At 38.4% G+C, this 26,447-nt stretch overlaps 2 protein-coding genes across 2 annotated transcripts; both read left to right on the top strand.

Annotated features, from left to right (window-relative positions):
* Positions 1–3,714: 3,714 nt before the first annotated feature.
* Positions 3,715–11,963, top strand: LOC144076932 (voltage-dependent calcium channel gamma-4 subunit-like). Its single transcript, XM_077604292.1, has 4 exons — positions 3,715–4,172; positions 9,375–9,458; positions 10,771–10,911; positions 11,422–11,963. Exons 1-4 carry the CDS (start codon positions 3,950–3,952, stop codon positions 11,940–11,942), a joined length of 969 nt encoding a protein of 322 aa, XP_077460418.1. The 5' UTR covers positions 3,715–3,949; the 3' UTR covers positions 11,943–11,963.
* Positions 11,964–17,070: 5,107 nt separating this feature from the next.
* On the top strand, positions 17,071–25,622 carry LOC144076934 (voltage-dependent calcium channel gamma-1 subunit-like). The gene is made up of 4 exons (XM_077604296.1): positions 17,071–17,385; positions 23,757–23,831; positions 24,979–25,125; positions 25,189–25,622. Exons 1-4 carry the CDS (start codon positions 17,148–17,150, stop codon positions 25,419–25,421), a joined length of 693 nt encoding a protein of 230 aa, XP_077460422.1. The 5' UTR covers positions 17,071–17,147; the 3' UTR covers positions 25,422–25,622.
* The last annotated feature ends 825 nt before the right edge of the window (positions 25,623–26,447 follow it).

Raw genomic sequence — 26,447 nt, 5'->3', positions numbered from 1 at the left:
CCAAATGAATTTTCATGATTGTTAGGCAAATGTCATTTAATACGCTTAAAAGCATAATATCAATTCATCCAACAGTTTCTAAAGATTGTTGACATTTCTAAGCTGGTTTTAGGGGAAGATTGCTTTAAGAGAAATAAGTAAATAAATAATAAATAACAGAAAAGGCTGGTTTTCTCAAAAGGGATTTTGCTAACAAGCACTGGACATCTATCGCCGTCCATGGCATGCAATAATCCAACGACGAAGACCAAAAAAAAATATTTGGTGTGTCACTTAAAGCCATAATCGGTAAATATTCCAATTACTTTACATATCTTAACACCTGAGCTGCCATTGATAGGAATATACGTCCAATCCTCTCACTTGAAAGGGCTAAAAGCATTTAATTAAAGATCAACCTTGAACTCCTAAACATGGCTGCCAAGAAAGCATGACGTCAGCAAAAATTCCAACTTCAATAGAAGGAGGATTCCCCCACAGGTGGCTCGTGAGCCACATTTCGCTAACCAGTGAACACTATAAAAACCTAAAAGCAACAGCCATGATTTATGTTTATAATGTCGAAATAGTGGAATGATATTAGAAGTTTGCCTACTGTCGGCTGCAGCCGTCATCTGTGTTTGCTTTTCCTTATTCCCATTTTTCTCAATATCTTTCTTTAGCTCTTGCATCTGCTGCGGGTGTATACAACACACACACTGTTAATCCTCCCCATTATGGCTCAAGATATGAAATATTGTTTGTTTCCATGCCTTTGCCACGATATCAGGCACACTCGTCTTCTGTGGTGCATTCTGGGAGCAGCAAGGGTACACGTGGGGATGATTTTTTTTCATTTGACTGGAGCCAGTGAGGCCTCTATCCGCACGCTGTGTATCATTTGTACCTTTCATAAAATCCCGATAACCGTCAGGCAAAAGTTCAATTTCCTGTTCATTTTCTTCTTCCTTTTTTATACGCAGCAAAATATTGATAATCTAATAATACACTGCCTTGTGGTATTTACAGGTGGTGGCGTGTGATATTTTAAAGGCACTTTTTTGAAACAATTTCCTTTTTAAATGAATCCTGGCTGCCATCAACGGCTCTGGACGTCCAATCAATGTTGAATAATTCAAGTCAAAATGGATTTAAAAAAAAAAAATCAACTTTTAGATTTACTTGTGGCTGTAACCAGTGTACTTCTGTCATTTTAATTGAATTGATTAAGTTTTTATTAGCATTGTATTCATTTATAAAAATATTTAAAATTGCCGAATAATTAAAATAAATCATGCAGAATATTTACATAATGGAAAATTACAATAATGAGAAAAAAATAAATATATAGTAATAATAAGTTATTTTCAATTAGCTTAGAAACATTAAAATACCAACAAATGATTACTGAGAATATGCAATATTTTCAAATTAGTTCCATAAGACCTTTAATTAAAAATAAAATACACTTACTGTATCATAAGGGGAGGGGCTCTGATCCTGGTAGATCGCCAAGGTACAATTGGTAGATGGCACGACATTTTGATTCCTCATTCTGACGATTTCCTCTGCTAGGCTCTTATGAATTTGGCATGTTAAGCTTCAGCGTGAATCAAGAGGGGATATTCACCCCCGTTCCCAGCCGCTCGCATACATATTGATAGAGTCTAATCAGAGGTATATCATTATATAATTGCTCTGCTTTGTCAGTGGCCTGTAAAAAAGGTAAACAGTGGAAGGTTAACTCCTTGAAAAGTAGATCCTGGAGCAAAAAAGTTACAACACCCCTTCAGTAAACCACATGTGATACCTTTCCACAAATGTGGTATGCTAGAAATGCAATCAGTGGATTGCAGTCAGGTGCTTCTCATTTCTGCACAACCCCCATTGGTTCAAATCTGTGTCTGTGTAACAAAAAGTTGCACCCACAACAGCCCTCCAGTTTTGGCTCATTGAAAAGTAGATCTTGGAATAAAAAAGTGTGAGCACCCAATTTACACAAACTCACTTTCAACAAGTGTTAAGTGTCTTTATTTAAGATTAGGGATTGGTTCACGTTAAGGTTTCCTACAGAATGGATGTCAACATGGATGTGGCCAGTGCTGTTCATATATGAAGCGCTGGCGGTGGCCCCCCAATATGCCAGGAAGCACCCCACCAGGCAGTTGAATCATCAATTGCACCCCCCACAAAGAAGGGGATGGATGGATGGATGGATGCTAGGGTTGCTTTTCTATTGCTTACCAACGCAAACCTTTACCCACTTGATCTTAATTAACCTTAAGGACAGCACACATTTGCATTTCCAAAGCTTTCATTTCCCCTCCTCCGATGTGGCAATAATTGCGCTCTTCCTCATCTACTCTGCAATTTAGTATCTTAACAAATAGGACATTTCCACAAAATCTTCCAATCACTTCTTTGGTTTTGGATATGAAGATTATGAGCCTGATTCACATCAGGAAGTCATTATTTCACAGATTCCACACAGATTCTTTCCCAAACCACATACTATAGATCTCTGTGGCAGGCGTGGCTAGCAAATCCGCCTCAAAGTTCTCAGATCGAGGGTTCAATCCCCTGGTAAAGTGCAAACCAGCTTTAAATGCTAGATTCAACTACCAAAGACGAGAAATAAATGTCTTAAAACATGTATGGCACTCAACAACGAACACTTATTAAAAAAAATTAAAATAAATAGCAAGTCTAACATTAGCTTAACCATACCAAGTATACCACCAGAGGGCCAAAAGACAAAAAACAACGTATTCAAGTTAGAACGTGGGTGCAACAAAATACCCTGATGTAATGTAATGAATAATTACAATTCAGTAGGATCAACTGTCTAACAAACAGGTGTCAAAGTGGCGGCCCGGGGGCCAAATCTGGCCCGCCGCATCATTTTGTGTGGCCCGGGAAAGTCAATCATGAGTGCCGAATTTCTGTTTTAGGATCAAATTAAAATGAAGAGTATAGATGTATATTAAATATCCTGATTTTCCCCCTTTTAAATCAATAATTGTAATTTTTTAATCATTTTTTTCTGTGTTTTTAGTTCAAAAATCATTTTGTAAAATCGAAAAATATATAAAAATATTTTCTGTTTTCCACTTTAATATGGAACATAATTAAAAAAAAAATTGGTTTCCTTTTGCAATGAAAAACAAATGATTAAATAAATAATTTCCCTTACTAAGAAAAAAAAGCTCAAATAAACATTGTTTTACATCTATAAAAAAAACTGAATATTCAGGGGTTTCGATCCAGTTCTTTTAATACATTTATTAAAAAAATATCTAAATATTATATCTAAAATGGTCCCGCCCACATGAAATCGAGTTAACATTAATGCGGCCCGCGAACCAACCTGAGTCTGACACCCTTGGTCTAACACGTAAAGCCTTCATTAATTACCTGTAATTTAACTGCCATTGATAGGCATTAGTTTGCATGTTCTCCCCGGGCTTGCGTGGGTTTTCTCCGGGTACTCCGGTTTCCTCCGGGTACTCCGGTTTCCTCCCACATCCCAAAAACATGGTTGAACACTCGAAATTAACCCCAAACTACGATTGGTTGTCCGTCTCCGACTGTCCTGCGATTGGCTGGCCACTAATTCAGGGTGCTCTAAGTCAGCTGGGATAAGCTCCAGCACCCCCCAGAAAATAAATGATTTTTTTTCTTCCTCCATACTCTTGTGCTCAAGCTCTTCTTCCATTGGCTGCACTTGAATGATGGTAGGAGTGGTCAGGATGCAGTGCCTTGCACTTTCAAACAAGGCAGCTGTGGTCTTCATCAGTGTCTTATGTGGTCTTGTGGTGTTCCACCTGTAGTCCCTGGACTGGAATATTCCGTCAAATCCAAGGAAGAGGGGATGGATGGTCCTGCCCCGCCTGCTTTTCCTGACTTTTGCTGGAGTTTGGATGAAGTGCTGATGATGATGGAGCGCTTGCTCGGATGATGCGCGGTGGTGATGGCTGGGTGTGACCGTGGGCTCCAGACGCTCCTGGCCGTCGCGGGCGCCTTCGCTGCCTTCAGCCTTATGAGCATCGCCATCGGAACCGACTACTGGCTCTACTCCCGAGCGTACATCTGCAACGCCACCAACGCGAGCGCAGAGGACAGCCAAGCGCAAAGCAAGAAAGTCAAAGGCGACCTGACGCACTCTGGACTTTGGAGGATCTGCTGCATTGAAGGTCAAAAACAAACAAACAAACAAACAAAAACATTCATAACTTGTTATCTCCCTGATCGGGCGCTTTATCGGCTTGCTTTGTTTGAGAAAATGCGAAAATACGAGATTTTCGGCAGTCCGTGAAGGCACCATCGTTCTTGCCTGTTGCGCAAATATTTCGATTTTTTTTTGTATTTTACGTGATTAAGATGCTCGTTTTGAGAGCCTCATCATTCAATAGGATAAGAACTTTGAGGGAAAAGATGAGTTAGCTTTATGGGCTGTGATGGAGGAAAAAATGATACAATTTACTTTATTATTATAGAGCAAGTCCATATTTGATAAGTTTATTTCCCCAATCATAATCAGATTTATGGCCCAAATTGAAGCCTTTGTTGCCGTTGATGGATGTCAAATCTGGGAGTTAAAAACCCTTCAAATAAAATGTGTTGGACGTCTATTACCGTCAATGGCAATGTAACCTTATATTTCAACTCCTTCCATTGGAAGCATTGGATTGGACGTCCTCTGCTGTCCATGGGAGCGATTAACACGATGAGATTAATATTTAAGTGACTATTTCACGAATATTTTCTACCTCCACCTTATGTGCAAAAGTTCATAACTCTAGCTAAATTATTCTTATATTAAAAAAATGATCAGAGCCAATATAATAAGCTCTAATTCTGATTGCAACATGTCAAGAGACAAAATCAAACCACAAATATAATTACTCAATCACAAAATGTCATGGAGTGCCTTTTGGAAGTTCATTCATAACATTAGTTAACATATCTATAAATCAATGAACAAAAATATATATGGATAAGAGCCAAAATATGTGGCTATATTCCAAAGCCAGCAATTTCATTCAATCTAAATGAAATTAAAGTCGATGGAAAAGCGTACAATTCTCCCAAGCACTTAACAAAGGTGTCTTGTGTTGTCCAACATGATTACAAATGTAGCTGATCGGAGGTTGCTAACCTAATTATCTTCCTTCAGGTTATAAAAATAATGTTGTATTAGAGGAGCTATCATAAAATTCCATTTCTCAGGTTACGGCAGCCCAATATCAGGTTACTGCATGGGATTACATTTTATTTGGCGACCACTCTTAGCGCGATTTGATTAAAAATGTAGACCCATCTTAAAATTCAAAGAGGCATTTCCTCTGTACTGCTTCAAAGTGCGGAGTGGAATAGAAACAGCGAGCAAAGTGACATGCACGCCACCGTTAGAGCATCCGTCTGACTTTACATTTTCCCCATGTTTACCTCTTCTTATCCTTGGAGATGGTTATGCTTATATCAACGATAACATGAACTTAAACCACTCTGAAATCATGAAACACGGATCCCAGACTGAAATATTATAGATGTAAATGTGGCATGGACATTCTATATTCCAAAACTATGCAGCCAAGTAAGTCAGGGAGTAAAGAAAATGTGTTTATTGAAGAAAATAAATAAAATCTTTGTCTGAGTGTGTCTTTGCTAACCAAGTAGAAGCAATAAGGCTGGTCCCCATGTGGCAAACATTCCTTTATGATGTGGAGCCTGTCGATTATTTTCACAAAAGAAATGAGGTGAGAGCCGCGTTGCAAAATTATAATGAAATCGGAATGAAAGCGATAGCTTTTTTGGCCATTTGGGGTTGAGAATCATCCTGGGTGTTCATATTTTTAGGGGGAGTCAGAGATTTGTTTCACAATAACTTATATAATGGGAGGAGGAATTCTCTGTACTCTCAATTTCTTCATTTATTGTTAAGGAAATGTCAGATGATCTTGTTCAAAAGGGAAAAACAGTGATTGGTTAAAGTAATACTAAGGAGGTCCTGATTCCGATTTTTTTTAGGATGTGTTTGGCGATTCTGCCCAAATTTCTAGACCACAAAATCATGAAATTATTTATATGACACCGCATGTTATTTGTATTATGAGAGCCATGCTAGCAGCTCTTCGTGTAATGCTCTGTTTACAAATATTACACGAGCTAGCGTTCATTTCTAAAGAGAAGTAGTGGTACTAGTTTGATTTACAGAAGCCTAAAAGCACAATTAGACTGACAATGGATCGAATCTGATTTAGTGACCACATCCGATATGCTTCGATATGTCAAAAAATAGACTTATAATGCGCTGGCAATAATTATTTAATCAGGATATCACTAAGTATAAGTAGTACTTGGTTTTAGTTTAGTAGAGGGTTTATGTGAAACTTTGCTTGATCTTGTGATATAAATCATGTGAAGTATACTTTTCATGTAGCGGAAACAATCAAGATAATTTGGAGCGTTTATAAAATGCGTGAACGATAGAAATCAGTCCAGGCCCTGTGAAAGCAAAGCACTCATTTGCTTAATGAGCACTTAGAGGCAAGGGTTCACTTATGTTTCCTTCTGCCTGATGTAATATATATATATATATACATATATAGTTTGTGTGGAATATTAGTTTTAGTTTCAGTAGACCACATGTGTGAAAGTGGCGGCCCGGGGGCCAAATCTGGCCCGCCGCATCATTTTGTGCGGCCCGGAAAAGTAAATCATGAGTGCCGACTTTCTGTTTTAGGATCAAATTAAAATGAAGAGCATAGATGTATATTAAATTTCCTGATTTTCCCCCTTTTAAATCAATAATTGTAATTTTTTAATTCATTTTTTTCCATGTTTTAGTTCAAAAATCATTTTGTAAAATCTAAAAATAATATGAAAAAAGCTAAAATAAACATTGTTTTAGATCTATAAAAACTGAATATTCAGGGCTTTTGATCCAGTTCTCTTAATCCATTTATAAAAAAAAAATCTAAGTATTATATCTAAAATGGTCCAGCCCACGTGAAATCAAGTTGACGTTAAAGCGGCCAGCGAACCAACCTGAGTCTGACACCCTTGATTTAGTGGAAACAATCAAGATAATTTGGAGCATATATAAAATGTGTGAATGATAGAAATCAGTACAGGCCCTGAGAAAGCAAAGCACTCATTTGCTTAATGAGCAATTAGTGGCAATGGTTCACTTATGTTTCCTTCTGCCTGATGTAAAAAAAAAATATATATATATATATATATATATATATATATATATATATATATATATATATATATATATATATATATATATATATATATATAGTTTGTGTGGTATTAGTTTTAGTTTCAGTAAACACTGTTGGTAGTAATTAGCTTTTTTTCTGAAATATAATGTAAGAAAAACACACTCGGCAAACGATTTTCTGCTTGATAACATGGATTTTCCCCAATGTGAAATCGTCCATGTCGAATAGCTTTTGTTTCGGATATAATTACAACTTGCAAGTGTACCTCATGAAGCCTTTTTGGCTGCAAGGCAAGTGAAAAGCGGCTGCGGTCATTGTGTGTCTCCAGGAAACGGTGTCATGTCCAGTGTGTCGACGTGTGTGTGTGTGCTTATGTGTTGAATACATTAGTTAAGATGTCATCCTGTGAGAGATGGAGCAAGAAATGTGATTCTGGCTTGCCCAGGGTTAGTTGTTGCTATGGCGACGTTATGCTGCTGACTAATAAAAGATGGGTTTGACTCGAAGGAGACATCCTCCCAATTCTCCCGTTCCAGCCTTTTCCTCTTCTGTCTTCTTCCTCACCAACCCAACATTATAATTAAATTCATGTTTTTTAATTTCTTCCTTTCTTGCCATAATCTCATCTGCCATTGGATGCTTGTTTTTAGCCCAGTTGGAAGGAAAATCACATTTTCTGAAATATTTGTCTTATAAATTTAGGTGCACTTGTAAATCAATGAATGTTTTGTATTAAATACAGTGACATAAGGCCAAAGGGTACATCAAATGAGGGGGGAAATGCCGAAAATATTTATTATTTAGGAATTACGTGTATGGTATTCAAAAAACTTGAAGCAGAATTTTGCCTTTTGCTTCCCTACACGTCCACATCAAATTATCAAGGCAGCCTCCAAAAAACATCCCAAGGATCAGAGACTTAATGCCAAAACATTTTCAAAAGACACTAGTTTTTTTTGTCTTCCTCCGCACACGGTCTGCTCACAAGTTGGTTTAAGAAACCTTCAGATGTTAGCACTCGGCATGAGATTAACTTTTTTTTTCTTTCGCCTAAAATATTTATTCATGTTTTTTTTGTGGCAGAAGATTATGGATATTTAAGTCTAAGTGGTAAATGCTCACTATACGTGGCAAATATTAGTAGAAATATCAAATCAGCAATGTGAGATCCTGTCAAAAGTGTTTTAATATCTAATAATATCCAATTATTTCCAAAAAGAATGGACTTGATTCTTGAGATTTTCTCAAAAAGTGTGTTTTGGATTTGGTATAATGTCCTTCAACAGGTTTAGATATTTTGTATGATAATTAGTAAAGAAAAAAGGAAAGAAAAAGACAAAAATATGGGATAAATATTCGAATTAAGCTTAAAAATGGTAGCATACATAATTGTTTCTTTTTCTTGACTACTAATTATAACATAAAATATCAAAACCTGCTTGAAAACATGCTAGATCACAGGTGTCAAAGTGGCGGCCCGGGGGCCAAATCTGGCCCGCCGCCTCATTTTGTGTGGCCCGGGAAAGTCAATCATGAGTGCCGACTTTCTGTTTTATGATCAAATTAAAATGAAGATTATAGATGTATATTATTATATTTCCTGATTTTCCCCCTTTTAAATCAATAATTTCGTTTTTTAATCAATTTTTTCTTAGTTTTTAGTTAAAAAATCATTTTGTTAAATCTAAAAATATATATATAAAAAAAGCTAAAATAAACATTGTTTTAGATCTATAAAAAACTGAATATTCAGGGCTTTTAATCCATTTATAAAAAATAAAAAATCTAAATATTATATCCAAAATGGTCCGGCCCACATGAAATCGTGGTCTGACACCCTTGTGCTAGATCAATACTTCTGGTATAGTTTAGAACAGCAGTCTTCCTACAATGGTCAGATGACATTAAAAAAGGAAAAATTGTGCTCACACGGGCAATAAATCCGTACAATATTTAATTCAATGTTTAATATTTATAATAAGCCAATGTTTAATTCTCTTAAAAGAGGAGAAAAGATGTTTTGTCCAATGGCTTTGAATAGAACGTGTCCAAAAGGTTCGGGACAGATCTCAAAATGGCCGTGCTCAAAACGTGTCCTGACAGTTTCTTGATCCCGTTCCACTTGATGTTTTTATTTGAACTCTTTGTCATTGCCCCAAGCAGGTACTAAAAAAGGAAGCTGCTTTCGGATCAATCATTTCCCGGACGATAACGACTACGACACAGACAGCTCTGAGTACATCCTACGTGAGTAGTGGACAATGTCGTCTTTTGAGTTCCCGTCGCCTCTGTCTAGTGACACCCGTGGCTTTATCTCAAGGGTGCTTAATGAGTCATGACATCGCCCTTGCACCCCCAATAAAAAAGGAGATGAATGGATTTCAAAGGGATAACTATTGAAAAGAGCAACCACGATTCATTCGCGTCACGTTCATTAATAAAAAGAAGTAAATGACTTATATTAGCTCTATAGAGACATGGATTTTTATGCTGATTTTTCTTAATGTTTGATGTACTTCTTCAGTAGCCATGAACAGAGAAAGACTTCAATGAGTTGGGGAGGGCAGGAAGTGTGTGACATTTTAATACAATGGCTGCCATGAACAAAAAAACTTTAGATGTCAATGGTAGCGAGTAATAATAAATGATTTCTATGTTAATATTGGCTGTACAGCAATAACATTGAATAGTTAATGATGGTTAACGACACCAAGAGTTTTGATTTGGATCAACTTGCATTGCTAATAAGTAGGTCGCTTCACATTCCCTTTAAAGGACTCTGTCCTTGAAATATGGAAGAACAAACTCATTTTCTTTGAGTCGTATATATCTATATATAAGGCGAGAGGTCGATGACTTAGACCACATGTGTCAAAGTGGCGGCCTGGGGGCCAAATCTGGCCCGCCGCATCATTTTGTGTGGCCCGGGAAAGTAAATCATGAGTGCTGACTTTCTGTTTTAGGATCAAATTAAAATGAAGAGTAAAGATGTATATTAAATTTCCTGATTTTCCCCCTTTTAAATCAATAATTGTAATTTTTAAATCGTTTTTTACTGTGTTTTTAGTTCAAAAATCATTTGGTAAAATCTAAAAATATATATAAAAAAAGATAAAATAAACATTGTTTTAGATCTATAAAAACTGAATTTTCAGGGCTTTTAATACAGTTCTTTTAATCCATTTATAAAATAAAAAAATCTAAATATTATATCTAAAATGGTCCAGCCCACGTGAAATCAAGTTGACGTTAAAGCGGCCTGCGAACCAACCCGAGTCTAACACCCCTATAGTAGACTGTTGGAAGAATTGAAAAAATATATTCTTAAGAATGCTGTAAACTTACTGATTTGCCAATATTATGACAAACAAGGCTATTTGAAAATGGGTTTAAAATTCACCAATCAATAGATATTTTGAGATGAACGCCTCTATTCATTTTTATGTTAAATCGTCCTACCCTAAGATGACTGACCTACATATATGTAGATATATAAATATAAATCTGTAATCACCTCCACGCTGTGAACTGTCTTTCCCCTTCACCATGTCTTGGGCAGGAATTGTGCGAGCCTCCAGCCTCTTCCCCATCCTCAGCACCATTTTGCTCATGTTGGGTGGACTGTGTGTCGGCATGGGACGTATCTACAGCAGAAGAAACAACATCCTGCTCAGTGCTGGGATCCTCTTTGTGGCTGCAGGTGATCTTCCCCGCCCCCTGACTGCAATGGACGTGTACTGCACGTGACCGGACGTTTGGTCGACCGGACGTTTGGTCGACCGGGCGTTTGGTCGACCGGGCGTTTGGTCGACCGGGCGTTTGGTCGACCGGACGTTTGGTCGACCGGACGTTTGGTCGACCGGACGTTTGGTCGACCGGACGTCTGGTCGACCGGACGTTTGGTCGACCAAACGTCCGGTCGACCAAACGTCCGGTCGACCAAACGTCCGGTCGACCAAACGTCCGGTCGACCAAACGTCCGGTCGACCAAACGTCCGGGGACCAAACGTCCGGTCGACCAAACGTCCGGTCGACCAAACGTCCGGTCGACCAAACGTCCGGTCGACCAAACGTCCGGGGTCCAAATGTCCGGGGACCAAACGTCTTTCGACATAACGTCCGAGTACCGTACTGCATTGCCCCGTTGATGTCGATAAATCAGATTTTCCTAAATGATTGGCTTTTCGATTTATTCTTCTGCTTTCCACAGGCTTGAGCAACATCATCGGTATCATCGTCTACATCTCAAGCAACGCCGGCGATCCCAGCGACAAGAAAGACGAGGACAAGAAGAACCAGTACAACTACGGCTGGTCCTTCTACTTCGGAGCCCTCTCCTTCATCGTGGCGGAATCGGTGGGGGTCCTGGCCATCAACATATACATCGAGAAAAACAAAGAAAAGCGCTGCCGAGCCAGACGCGACTTCATCAAAGCCGTGGCCTCGTCTTCGCCATATTCGCGAATCCCCAGCTACCACCGCAGGCGGAGACGCTCGCGTTCCAGCTCCAGATCGTCCGAGCCATCCCCGGCGGGAGTGAAGAGGAGGCTGGGAACCGACGGGGAAATCGGCTCCCAGGCGGGAGACGTAAAAATGTACACCTTCGGCGCTGACCCGTTGAAATCCAGGAGGTCCTACAGCCCTGACCGCGAATCTGGATTCTTACAGGTCCACAATTGTTTCCAGAAAGATGGGAACAATGGCGGCAACAGGAGGACCACACCTGTTTGAGTAGATCAATTGGACTGGGAGGGTCGGTAAGGGGCTGTAACTGATCTAGTCTAACACAACAACTGTGAAAATCAGAATCTCTAACCGTTATTCCCGTTTTTTTAAAGGCAATCTGGAAATCTGGCTCGAATCGGTCAGATAAATGAAACCTCAACAAAAGGTTATCGTCCCTAGAATTTGAAATTTAAGTCATATCGCTGGCGTTTTGAAAAATTCTGTTGCATGAAAGAACTTTATACTGTAGTTATTTGATTTATTAAAAAAACACTGTCACTTGAAGCAAATGTCTAAAAGAAGTCGCTAAAACCTCGTTTTGTGTCTTGTTTACCTTAACACAGCTGGTGCTATGCCGTCTTCAGATGTTCTCCTCTTAAAAAGACATTTTGGTGTACAAAAGTATACTCTGTGAAACACTGCCACATTTATAATGGGATTTTTTTGTCAATAGAAAATATATCTCGCAAATAGGAAAGGAGTTTCAAGGATAAATGATCTTTTGTTGCATTGAAGAAAAAGCAGACAACATTCAGATTTGGAGACACCTTAAGGAATGTACTTTTCAGTGTGCAAGACGAAAAATATCGTATTTTCTTTGTTTTCGTGAGATGCTTTATTTAGTTTTTGGCTGCAAGTAAGCACCACAACTCGTATAAAAACCTCCATTTGACAACACTTGCGGTTTTAATTATTCTTGCTATAACTGAGTTCACAATGTGCCACCATAGATGTTGTTAGCATAACGCACAGTACCTGCAGAGAAGACTTCTTTAAAAGTTAAATTATCGGATGGATTTAAAAAAAAGCGCATTGCAACATGCCTGCTTGAATTTATTTTTGTTTTTTTTGTACATATAAAACACACATACAGTTAAGATCAGCACATTGCCCTGTTGTTAATGATTCATCACAATGAATTTTAGTCATTTTACATTATCGCTGCGAGGATTAGCCATCGAGAAATGGCAAAGTGCCTTCTTGATTTTTTTAACAGGAAAAAAATTGAAATTCTCATTGTAATTTCTTGCGATTGGCTGGTGATCAGTTCAGGTGTGGCCCGCCTCCTGCTTTTAGTGAGCTGGCATAGGCTCCAGCACCCTCGTGAGCCAAGATGGGTGAATGATTGTAATTGAAAATGTTGCATATATCTGCAAAACGACAACAATTATTATTTTTAATCCGCCATGGTGTGTGAACTTAACCTTTATTCCAAATGGGTGCACTTGCATGTTGTTTATTTCCATTTTTGGACCTTGTTCAACTAAAATATTTGTCTTTATGGTAAAATAACAGACTCATTTTTGTACACAAACACTGCGTGGTGAGGTTTTATTTGGCCAATAATGGAGGCTCGCAGAGTTATGGCTTTAAAAAGGTTGACAGTCGGGTGTTAAAGTGCAAATGCACAAGCAAACTTAATGCTCGGCTGAGCTAACTAACAGGCCGCCGAACGCTTCCTCTCCAGCGTCTCGTAAAACGAGCTTAGGCAAAGCGGGGGCTGTTTGTGTGCCGCGTGGCTATCTCCGAGATCACACGCTTGCTTCCCGCTATCGTGCACGCTTGAACCGGCTTGATGGGTTGTTGAATATTTCGCCCGCTTTGGAATCTGTCCAATCAAGCCTCGTTGGCGAAACTGCGCAGATTGTCCGGCTCGCTGAGCCTCCATTAGGACAAGACTTATTTTGAGTCTGCATGCATGTGTGCATGCAGCTTGCTCTTGCCAAATGGGTCTTAAGACTGATTTCCCTCCACGGCTCTGAGTTTGGGGTGTCCTCTCCCTTCTGTCATTTAGCCAAAGCGGTTCAGTTTACATCCGTGGATCTGTTTTGACATTTTACCCACAATAAAGCTCATGTCCTAAGGCTTCTTGTTGTGTGTACAGTGAAATGCCTCCTCCAGTAACTGACAAAATATTGGCAGGGTCACCTCTATGCTCGTTAGCATTAGGTCGAGGTGCAAGAATGGCTGACAGACAGACTGTAGCCTGATGGGCATCCGTGACCAATAAAAGATGACACACCAGTTCATAGCTCACCTAAATGTAACGTAAACACTCACTGAAACGCTAAACTAAACTTTTACAGGCTACTGGTGTTTATTTTTGGAATAACGTCCTTGTTTATGTGAAAGGTCCTGTATTTGCGCCAAGTTCATTTATCTTTGCCGTTTCCATGGCAACCGTTTTGTTAGTCAAATTCTGTTGCATTGGTGAGCAAAAACATGAGTGTAGTGGACCATACTGTGATGTTTAATGACTTTGTATCGCAGATACTACTTTCTTTATTGTGTATTTGTTTGATTCTTTTAAATTGGATTCTAGTTATTATTGTTAGACAAGGGGCGTCTAACTCGGGCTGGACCATTTTAGATCTAATATTTAGATATTTTTTTTTAAATTGGATTAAAAGAACTGGATCAAAAGCCCTAAATAGTCCATTTTTATAGATCTAAAGCAATGTTTATTTGAGGTTTTTTTCTTAGTAATGGCAAATTTCTTTTAATCATGTTTTTCATTTCAAATGGAAACAAAATATTTTTTTGTGTTCAATATTAAAGTGGAAAACGGAAAATATCTCTATATTTATTTTTAGATCTTACAAAATGCGCTTTGAACTAAAAACACAAAAGAAATCAAATTGGATTGAAAATATTGCAATGATTGATTTTAAAAAGGGGAAAATCAGGAAATTTAATGTACATCTACAACCATTTGAATTTGATCCTAAAACAGAAACTCGGCACTCATGATTTACTTTCTCGGGCCGCACAAAACGATGCGGCGGGCCAGATTTGGCCCCCGGGCCGCCACTTTGACACCTGTGTGATAGACAATGAGCGGTTATGGTCTGAACAATAGCATGGCCTGGATGCATGAAGGACGATTAAAAGAAAAAAACAACACCAAAAAAAAACATGTTTCGGTTCCCCTCCGAGAGTGGTACCTTAGGCAAGTTTAATTTTCTGCATGTAGGGAGTAACGGCACTACGTGTACTACATTACCTTCTTTTTAGAGTGGTTGTACAATACACAATTCAGGATTGAATTCCCTACATAATCTCTATGGAGAAAGTCAGTTATCAGTTCAAAAGGATGAGAACTTCCTAAGCCAGGAGGACATCAAGAAATGTTCAAATCAGATGGATCCACAAACCCGCGCCCCCCTCGGCGCGATTGCCTCACCACAGGCACCCACTCTCCCAAATGGCTGACATTTCTCCCGGCAGGGGTCTTTATTCCCTGCTTCCTGTGGATATTGTTGCCATACAGTGGATCTGGGAACCGCGGGGGTGACATCTGTCACTGTGATGAAGCTCGCTTTGGCCTGGAGCAATCAGAACCATTCTTTTTATTTGACTCGGGAGACAAATCGAATGTTGATGCTTGACCTAATAGTAATGCTAACCGGGAGTACTTGAACACATTGCATAAAAAGTACTTCCCCGTTTTAAACTGTCATGGACGGCAATGCACATTAAAGACTGAAATGGCTTAACAAGTCAATCAAAAAGTCACAAACGTATTTTATTGGATACTTAAAAATAAAGGGTAATAGGGTGTATAAGAGCAAAGACTTTACTAGAATGCAAAGTAGGCTCTTTCAACGTAATGACATCTAACAGGTGTCCTCAACTGCAACGAGCCTGGTTTCACAAAGAGGTTAGTGTGTGACGATAACGATTGAAGGAGGTTTTAACAAGGATGAATGTTCAAAGAAGAGGTTCTTCTATCTGTGGATTTGCTAAGCGCCCTTTGTTAGTTCTCTTCTTGGTCTCACCTGTCCATCCTGACATGAATGACCTTAGCATGTGTCGAGATTCCCACACATTGCCATTATACGAGGCCGACTAACAACTGACTGGGGTTCTTAATTAGCCGCACTTCAGTGTACTGGCACGTTAGCTCGGCTACAGGATGAATGGTTCATGTCAGACATCCAAAAAATTGAACTAGTGAGGCATTTTCTTGAATCACTGTTAATGAAAATTAGGAATATTTGAATGTGAACAAAATATCTTTTCCATTTTCTCTACCTAAACCTAATATAAAATTGGTAGAATTATTTACGGCAAAGTCTTTTTGTTGTTGTTGAGCAATTGGAACACATACTTACAGGACATAATAATTCAGATCCAGTACACGACACATACATACAGGACATAGTAATTCAGATCCAGTACACGACACATACTTACAGGACATAGTAATTCAGATCCAGTACACCACACATACTTACAGGACATAGTAATTCAGATACAGTACACGACACATACTTACAGGACATAGTAATTCAGATCCAGTACACGACACATACTTACAGGACATAGTAATTCAGATCCAGTACACGACACATACTTACAGGACATAGTAATTCAGATCCAGTACACGACACATACTTACAGGACATAATAATTCAGATCCATTACACAAACTACACGAGTAACAGGTACTACAAGTGGAAAACAAAAACTGTAACAAATATTTGAAAAGGATACAAGTACAGTATTTCCTTGAATAATGTAGACTGCAATAATCGAAAAACCGCAATGTAGAATCACCTCTATTATTTCTACCATGCATACTTTTCTGCATCTCTACAATATCAAGAATTAGATATTAAACCTTACACAATTATATGCTCATATAAATACGGTAATGTATGTAATACTTATTCTGCTGCTTACTAAATCATCTATTGTGGCCAATCTCCCACCTCCACTCATATATTTTTTCCTAATAAAACACTTCCACTTTTTGATCCAACCAATGAATTGCATGCAATCCAACTTCAATTCAAAGAGCCCCATTTATTAATACATATTGCACTCACCAGGAAAACCTCACAACTTGACTCATCAGTAACATTTATAGCCTCAACACACTCCCCGCCCTCGACCCACCAATAACCTAACCCCCCCCCACCAAAACTACACCCTTGGCCCGCAATGGCAGACAGTTGGTTTAGTGATCAGCTTTCCTGATCTAACTCAACAGCTGTGCCTCCAAACTTGCAGCCCCCTCGCTCGGAGAGAAGATCGCAGTGAGCAGCATAAGGAGCCTTAGTAGGACGGAGTGCTTTGACCCTCTACACTGGAACCAGAGGCACTCGGCGGAGAGAACTGAAGAGGAACGTGTCATCGAATTTGTGTACGACCAAACGGCGTCATTATTTTTTTTCTTCTAGACTAAACAATTGAGAACTGGGAAATATGGAAAAGCGCACCAAGATAAATATTGCCATTTTTGTGCTGCTGGTGGGCATGGCTTGCATGTTCACGGCGGTGGTGACGGACTACTGGGCCGTGCTGAGCCCTCGGGTGCAGAAGGTCAACGCCACGTGCGAGGCGGCACACTTTGGCCTCTGGAGGCTGTGCAAGAAGACAATCTACATCAGTGAGGACGACTACCAGGAGAAACATGGCTGTGGACCTATCACCCTGCCTGGAGGTGAGAATCTGATTCTATAAGTTTGTACGTTTGACTAATTACTTTTCCAAGTTGAAGGGTGAATTCTTGATTTTACCAGATGATGGAAATCTTTTTCATCCATTTATTTTCCGTACCGTTGATCCTCAGACTGCACTTACGTAAGGGTTCAGTCCAAAAGTCATGGAAATGTCACATTCAATATAATAAGAGTACAGCAACTGTTTGTGCTTCAAATATCACTGACGCAAATATGGATCACCATTAGAATTTACAGGCAAGCTTTATTACGATCATGGGCGATTATAACTTGCCAAGTTTTCAAAATAGCCTTCTGAGTTAAACATGGAAAATACAATCCTTCATTCCATGTATTTGTATGTGAGATCTGTTCTTCTCTACAGTTTTTCCAGACTGCGTTCCAACTGCCTGATTTTCAAACATCATTATTCTATGCAAATATTCTGCAAAGCGTCAACGTGACAAATAATGTCAGTGCTACTTTTTTGGCAAAATGCACCAGGACACACAGACAACGTTTTAAGCCCGTACCTAGCAGAATAATATAAATACAGAGGCATAAAGTTGAATACCACCATCTAAATGACAAAGAAATATACATTTGTAGTTGAACTGATACTGTGTTAAATTAAATTCTCTTAATTGGGCAATTGTAGTGAGTTATGGATTAATCTTTCACATAGGACACATAAAATGGATCTAAAATATGACTGGGTTTTGACATATTGTGTTTAGTTTGGTTTCTAAGTGAGTCTCACTGACTTTAGTACAACACATCACAGTTCTTGAAAACATAAAGCAAAGACTTACTGTCCATTTGAACTTGAGCAGCAGATTTTAGAATTCACCTAAAAACTGATTTTACCCTTCAAGTGACTTCCTGCTTTAAGTTAAATCCTCTTCCTGTCTGGAAAGGAAATATAGAGCAAAAAATGGAATGCATGCCAAAATATAGTTTCTTCTATCTTTCTTTTTTTTCTTGGCAAACAATGACCAAGCTCGTGCATTGATTATACAAAATTACAATGGAAAAAAAACATCTGTAGATATTTGGCAGTGAATAATCATGTTTCTGTCAATCATGGTGCAACTTGGACTTTCTAGTCAATGGTGTCCTCGTATGAGTTTATGTTAAAAATGAGCATAAAAAGCTTCATCTTATTCAGTTAACAATCATTCACACTACTCCAGAAAATGTCCTTTGATGAAGCTGAGTCTTTCTTCGTCCTACGTAAATAAGCCTGATTAGTCACCTTCACCGCACTGGCAGCCATTGTTTACGAACTGAGTAAACTCGTTTGAGCGGCGGAGTCTGCTGGCTCTATTTGGTGAGGACCGCCACTGTTTATCACAGCCACGAGTCTTAAAGGGCAGCGTGGAAAGACAGTGATAAAAAGCAGGACTAACACTATTAGTAACGCGGTGAGAGGAGGTCATTGTTAGACTGTCATCTGGAAAATATGGTTTGAGCTACTGTTGAGGTCTTTATGTTGATGGGAGGCTTCACAGTGCGACCCAACCACTGGCCAGCCAATCGTAGGGCACAAGGAGACACACACTCATACCATACAAGTAACTCATGCCATACCATTCCACTCATACAAAATCTTCCAACACAAAGCTCCTCCTCCGCTGCAAGATTTTGTACAAAAAAATTCCAACACATCAACATGGGCTGGCTCTAGAGGTGACTGTGTAGTTCCCTTCAAAAAGAGTGCTAAATTAGCCAAAGCACCTTCTCTATCACATATCTGGAATTCAACACCAATTCAACTCCCGTCTCTGAACCTCTTGGCCAATCATCTTAAAGCCTGGCAATTAGACGAACAAAATTACAATCAGAACGCTGTCTAAAACTGTCCTACGTGTGTGTCTACAATGTGTCATCGTTTATTTTCAACCTACACAAAGGACTAAAGAAGGAAATTAGCCCTTGGCTGCAATCTTACATATTTACATATGTATGTTCATTATCATGAATATAAATATGTTCATTATTATGTGCTGTCCCTTATTAAATAAATCAATGAAATGAAATTTCCCAAATACAGGATGAATAAAGTTATCCAATCCAATCCAAACTCAACCTATGGAGAATTTAGCATAGAATTCCCCTAGTATACATGTTGTGGGAATGTAGGAGGAGTACCCAGAGAAAACCCACGCAAGCCCAGGGAGAACATGCAAACTCCACGCAGTGAAGATCCACCTGGGATCGAACCCTCGACCCCAGAACCGTGAGGCCGACGTGCTAACCACTCGGTTGCAAAAACTAATTACTTCATCAAATTCTGACAAATTATACGTCAAATACGTTTTGAAAGTTAGTCGCATGATTGCTTACCTCACATAACTTTTTGTTTGTTTTCTCACTTAAACATTCTTCTTCTGCTAACGCCATACTCCACCTGAGTGGTTCTCCTTGAAGACACTTTATCCGAGGCCAATTGTTGCATCACAGCTTAAAGGAATGATGAGAATGTTGCATTGACATTACCATGTGACCATCACCAGAGTTATAAAATGAGTCTCGAGTTCAGCGGCGCTCTGTACAGATACATATGTTGGATTTATGGAATGTATTTTTATATGACTTTTAATAATGCCATGCGAAGTCTGCGGAGCGAGTCATTTGAGCTTCAAATATAGGCCTCATGAATGCCCAGCTGTCCGGACCAGGTTGAGTGTTCATGACCGGTCTGAGACTGTTCTTGAGTGACGGAGCCGCCTGGAAGAACCCGACTGAGCTCCAAAGTTTGTCGACCCACTCAAGCGAGAATTCCAACCCGCTGCCTTCACATCTCCAGACGTTCAAATTACCGCGCACTCAACAAAAGTCGCAAAGTCTGACGCGCCCAAGTGTAACGGCTGCTGCTATTCCCATTGGTGGGGCATGCCATTCTTTTGGGGGAAGCACGCTAGCATTCTTTGGGAAGTGGGTGGGTGGGGTGTATCTTATTTGGAATTTGGGGGGCTCCACAATTGCAATTCACCCAACAGTCTTTTTTTTTACACATCCAATGAGTTCCAGTATAGAAAAAAAAGCAGGGAATACTATTATTTTCATTTTTTTGTTCTTAATGTATTTTTTTGGGGACAAATGCTGACCAATCATGTTCAGTTTAAGAGAACTGCTGAATCCTATAGGCAGTGGCTCCTTAGCCGGTAAGTGTCAAATAGCCTATATGGCCCCATATGGCTATTTAGCCGGTAAGTATTCTGTGGGTTAAATAGTAAGAAACTACGGCTACGGAGCCACTGCCTAAATTATAGTCATTAAATCCCTATTCACCTAATGTTAGAATCTATCAATTGGCAATAACACATTAAATTTCAATAAGATTGGTTGAATGCTTTAGAAAATCCCCTATTCACTCAATGTTAAATAATAGGTTACCGGCTAAATAGCCCCTGGGACTATTTGACTGGTTACCGACTAAGGAGCCACTGCCAATTCTATAAGACAGTGGACAACCCCTAACCCACCTTACAAAATCCACGTATACAGAAACTAAACCTTAGTGAACGTTTAAGTCAATTGGTTAGAATTTTCATCATGTTGTATTAACCAATTTAGTTTGCTAGGGTTTCTTAGGAAACCCATGTGTCAATCATTTCATCAACATAACTGAAGTTGTCATCACTCGTGTTGTCTTATAACATGACAACAACTACACTATGTTCAAAACAAAGTAAAAATAGCCCTTTGCTGTGCCTGAAAACAAAAGGCTACAACATCCTGGTATTTAAAGGTCCATGACTAATGACTAAAAAGGCTCATTAAGAACCTGAGTGGCTTTAGAGAGCAACTCACCACAGACTATGACAACAAATGTGCTTGTTGCCTAGTTGAGTTGTGTCAACATAAGTTTATGGATGGCACATATACTTGTGGCATTCATATTGGGTAATAATAGCGCACTGTAATGTACTCTATTTCTCTTGCTACACTAATAAGTCTAAAGAGGCTTTTTTCCCTTCAAATCCACATCCAAAAGCAGAAGATTCTGTGTATGGATTCAGTTGTCCAATTTGTGCGTGACAAAAAAAGAAAGCAGAATCGGAATTAACCTCAATGCTCAAAACTATCTATAATTCACAAGGTCTGAGAAAGTTTGAAGTAAAACTGCCATCAATAAATATGTCCAAAAAATCTGATCTTGTTGCCAGGTAACAACTCTTTTCCCCTTTTGATACGTGGCATCGCTCTTTAGAAACAATTTTTAATACAGAGAATCTTGTTTTTTTTACGTAATGTCAGTAGTATTGCATATGTTTTATTTATTTTTTAGCTGTCCAATGAGAAGAAATTACCTTTTTTTCCGTATGGATTCAGATAAAACTGTGAATCCAGGATTTACGTATCATGACATTTTTTTTCATCCATAGTGAATAATGCATGAACGTTAATGTCAAAATGCATTTGCAAAAACAGTACGACCAACCATCATTCACAGATGACATATCATTGGATTATGTGATCCCATATATTTTCTGAGTGCTGACAAATTGACCTTCCTAATTTCCATTGGAGGAAAAATCTCCGAGTGTGGTTCCTAAAACCCCAAACCGGGAAATGAAAACAAGTTTTTCCACATGAAAGCGTGGCACTGATCTATCACAGTAAGAGCGCATGGAAAGCAGGATTAGCGATCCACATGCGAGCCACATCACGGGCGTACACTCAACTCTTCTCCGGCAAAAGCGTCTTGTCACAGCAGATTTTCGGTTACACCTCGCATGTCAACGTTGACTAATAGTCTGCCCGGAAACACGTTTTTCTGGTGATTAGACATGCATGTGCTATCCAACATGAAGCCTCTGAAATCCCAAGAGGAATCGTGTTAAGTATCAGAGAATGACGGTCTTTCCAAAAGAATCGGAGGCCGAAGCAATAAATAACGTTCATTTGCGGTTCAGTCGACAGCTCGTTATTTTGCTTGGGTCGTGTAAAGTGTTCCACGCTCTTGAAGTACTGAAACAAACTGCCGGCTGTCAGCTTGCAACATCCACACTAAGGCGTTAATACGCCAATAACTTTATTGCACTCAACAAGAAATTAAGTTTGACCTCGAAATTTGAACTCCATTGGTTGAAGGAACGCAAGTTTTTTTGTCACGGGAAGAAAAATGAGTCGTAAAAAAGGGTTTAGTTTGTCAGTTGTTTGAACATTAAGAGAGACTTTAAGGAAAAGGAGGAAAATGGTTTTGTATGAAACAAAAGAACAACAGGAGGAAATGTTATTTACGTTATGTGTGGTTTAAAACTACTATTCAGCAGCTTGGAAAGTCCGAATTGTTGCTTTTTTACTGGACTGTTTTTTTTTGTTATGGTGTTTGTTCCAAAATACTAGGGGTAATAGGTATACAGGAACAGGATCGAATGTACTAAATATAAAGTATAGCTGCAAAATAGGCACAAGTTTATTTATCGAAAAGATACACCGAAAGGGCGAGGATAGGTTAGACTAGGGCAAGGGTTTAAGAATCGGGTTGATGTGGGCCGGACCATTTTAGATATAATATTTAGATATATATATTTTATAAATGGATTAAAATAACTGGATTAAAATCCCTGAATATTCAGTTTTTTATAGATCTAAAACAATGTTTATTTTAGCTTTTTTTAAAATATATTTTTAGATTTTACAAAATAATTTTTGAACTAAAAACAGAAAAAATGGATTAAAAATTACAATTATTGATTTAAAAAGGGGGAAAATCAGGAAATGTAATATGCATCTATATTCTTCATTTTAATTTGATCCTAAAACAGAAAGTCGGCACTCATGATTTACTTTCTCAGGCCGCACAAAATGATGCGTCGGGCCAGATTTGGCCCCCGGGCCGCCACTTTGACACCTGTGGTCTCGATGTAAAACAATGTTTATTTGAGCTTTTTTTCCTTAGTAAGGGAAATTGTCTTTTAATCATTTGTTTTTCAAAACAAAATATATTTTTTTAAATAGAAAATATTTTATACATTTATTTTCAGATTTGAAAAAAATACTTTTTGAACTAAAAATGAAAAGATTGGATAAAAAAAATCTCAATTATTGTTTTAAAAATGGGAAAATCAGAAAATATAATATACATCTGTACTCTTCATTTGAATTTGATCCTAAAACAGAACGTCGGCACTCATGATTTACTTTCTCGGGCCGCACAAAATGATGTGGCAGGCCAGATTTGGCCCCCGGGCCGCCACTTTGACACCTGTGGACTAGGGTATGACAGGGCAGCATGCAGTATGGAATCCATATTAAATCTTATCACCTTTGAGAATCAATATTGTGTCATTGTTGATAAGAAATCACTTTTTATTCATGTAATGAATGGACCAATAACTATCTTTTGTTTCTATTTCCCTAGAGGAAAACTGCACTTACTTTGGCCACTTTACTCCAGGACAGGACTCGGAGATATTTGAGCATAAAACACAGAAAGGTGAGTTTTTTTCATGGTTGAACAAAAAAAATGCCCCAGAGACCGTTATTTTGAGTCAGTGGTTGTGCAGTTCTGCTGCTTTGCCACATTTGCATTCCCAGCTGCCCACATTGCGGCGGATGCATCGGATGGTGCCAAATGTGTGCATTAAGTTGCGTGAAACTAAAGACGTTCACAGCATAAGCACCCTCTGACCCCAACCTCCTACGCTCACTCACAGTATATCACGGAGCCCCCCTCATGTAGAGAGACAGGCGCTTTTCGACAACCGTTGCCTCATTTTTATTTTATTCACCCTTGTATACAGGAGTATTTTGTGCTTCTACCATTAAAATAGAGCTGGCCTTCACCAGAGGAAGAACAATGGTTATATATATATATATATATATATATATATATATATATATATATATATATATATATATATATATATATATACATACATATATATATATATATATATATATATACATACATATATATATATACATACATATATATATATATACATATATATATATATATATATATATATATATATATATATACATATACATATATATATATACATACATATACATATACATATATATATATATATACACATATATATACATATATACACATATATATACATATATATATACATATATATATATATATATATATATATATATATATATATATATATATATATATATATATATATATATATATATATATATATATATATATATATATATATATATATATATATGTGTTTTCCCGAATATTCTGGTTGTGATTAATAATGAGAAAAAAGACATACAATTCAAATTAGGACTTGCCATACACGTGTGTGGATATTACATTTGAGAGTATTCGTGGGGGTAGGTTATAACTATTATTTTAAAATATACCAAATGTAGTAAACTTATAATGGGTTAAAATGATATTCAATCTCTAAAAGTAAAAGCAAAATCCACAGAAAAGTGGATTCTGTTACAAGAATACTTCTGTTGACCTGGGTCAAACTGTGTATGTCAACATCGTCATCTATTATGTGCTATGTGCTGCAATTTTTATACATTTGATATATTTCTTTAAGGAAGCGAACCTTGTAAATAATTTTTGAAGGAAACCAAAACAAGCTGATCTCTCATTCCAGAGTACAACATCTCTGCGGCGGCCATCTCCATCTTCAGTCTGGCCTTCATGATTTTCGGCTCTCTGTGTTTGATTGGCTCCTGCACGGGTAAAGGAAAAGGAAGACTCTACCTTCTCAAACCTTCTGGAATGTTTTTTGCCTTCTCAGGTAGGTGGGCTTCACTCCAAGTCCCCCATTCCGCAGCAAAACCTCATCATTTCTCCCTTGCAGGTCTGTGTTCCTTCATCTCGCTGGAGGTGATGCGTCAATCGGTCAAACGCATGATCGAGAGCGAGGACACCATCTGGATGCAGTACTACTACAGCTGGTCCTTCGCTTGCGCCTGCGTGGGCTTCATCCTCCTCTTCCTCACCGGCATCGCTCTTCTCATCCTGTCCATGCCGCAAATGCCGAGGAACCCGTGGGAAACCTGCATGGACGCCGAGCCCGAGCCAGTGGAGTGAAAGTTCCAAGAAGAAATGTTTAGAACTTTACCTCGCAACCATCAAACGACTTGAACGCAGCTTTTTTCTACACGGCAGTTATTCAAATGTACACCAGATATCAAAATCAACATCAAAAGTGGTCCTCAAGGGCCAAAGTGGGTGTTGGTTTTCAATCCAACCCAAGAATAAGATACATTTACACCAACGTGGTGTCTTAAAATGTCATCAGCTGATTGCCGTCAGGTGCTGCTGGTTACAGAAGGAACCTCATTGGTTAAATTGTCCGTGCTTGGATCGGTTGGAATAAAAACCTGCACCCACTGCGGCCCTTTCTTGCAATAGTTTGGACACCCCTGTCCTAAATGGTTGACATTGTGGGGTGAGTAGAAGGAAATATTTTGGAATTTTACAGTAAAAAATCAGATGAATAAGTAAGCCTTTCTTCCATTCATCATTTTCTGAATGGATTAATGAGATATTTTCCTTTCAAAATGACTATCATTCATAATAATGAGATGTTCCATGTTAATTGGACATAATGGTTCACGAAACAATTTAGTTTAAGATCATTGGAGACACTTTTTGATGCATTTGAAATGGCATACTTAAAACACAGTTTCTTTGTGTTACATCATGAGTAAGTTAAAAGGAATCCGAGATTTGTGGGTTTAGACGATTCTGGTTTGAATTTGAAGAAATGGAGGGCATCCTTTAAGACGAGATTTAACAAAAATACAAACCTTCATTGGCCTAAAACAGGAAAGGATGAGTCTAATTTAAATTAACTTATGTCAAGTTTTGAAATATACACTGCCTACCGCAATTATCTCATGGTGAAATATTTTCCTGGTGCGACCATGGCGGCGTGATATGAAAACATTTATGCAATGCATGCTGTTTCTTGCCTTAAATATACTGTACATACCGGTTATTCTTTTTTCTTATTTTATTTTACAAGCAGCATGTTAAAGGAGAACAGTCACATATTGACTTCTACATTAATTTGATCAACTTTATAAGCATTTGGCAATCCAACAGTAATGC

Source organism: Stigmatopora argus, chromosome 7, assembly GCF_051989625.1.
Source record: "Stigmatopora argus isolate UIUO_Sarg chromosome 7, RoL_Sarg_1.0, whole genome shotgun sequence".
Taxonomy (NCBI): domain Eukaryota; kingdom Metazoa; phylum Chordata; class Actinopteri; order Syngnathiformes; family Syngnathidae; genus Stigmatopora; species Stigmatopora argus.
Note: the sequence above shows the minus strand (reverse complement) of the source record. Positions and strands in the feature narration are given on the sequence as shown.

Coding starts and splice junctions, on each gene's coding strand:
- LOC144076932 (XM_077604292.1), top strand. CDS start 3,950: ATGGCTGGGTGTGACCGTGGGCTCCAGACGCTCCTGGCCGTCGCGGGC. Junction 4,173..9,374: donor GAGGATCTGCTGCATTGAAG/GTCAAAAACAAA, acceptor TGCCCCAAGCAG/GTACTAAAAAAGGAAGCTGC. Junction 10,912..11,421: donor GATCCTCTTTGTGGCTGCAG/GTGATCTTCCCC, acceptor TGCTTTCCACAG/GCTTGAGCAACATCATCGGT.
- LOC144076934 (XM_077604296.1), top strand. CDS start 17,148: ATGGAAAAGCGCACCAAGATAAATATTGCCATTTTTGTGCTGCTGGTG. Junction 17,386..23,756: donor ACCTATCACCCTGCCTGGAG/GTGAGAATCTGA, acceptor CTATTTCCCTAG/AGGAAAACTGCACTTACTTT. Junction 25,126..25,188: donor AATGTTTTTTGCCTTCTCAG/GTAGGTGGGCTT, acceptor TCTCCCTTGCAG/GTCTGTGTTCCTTCATCTCG.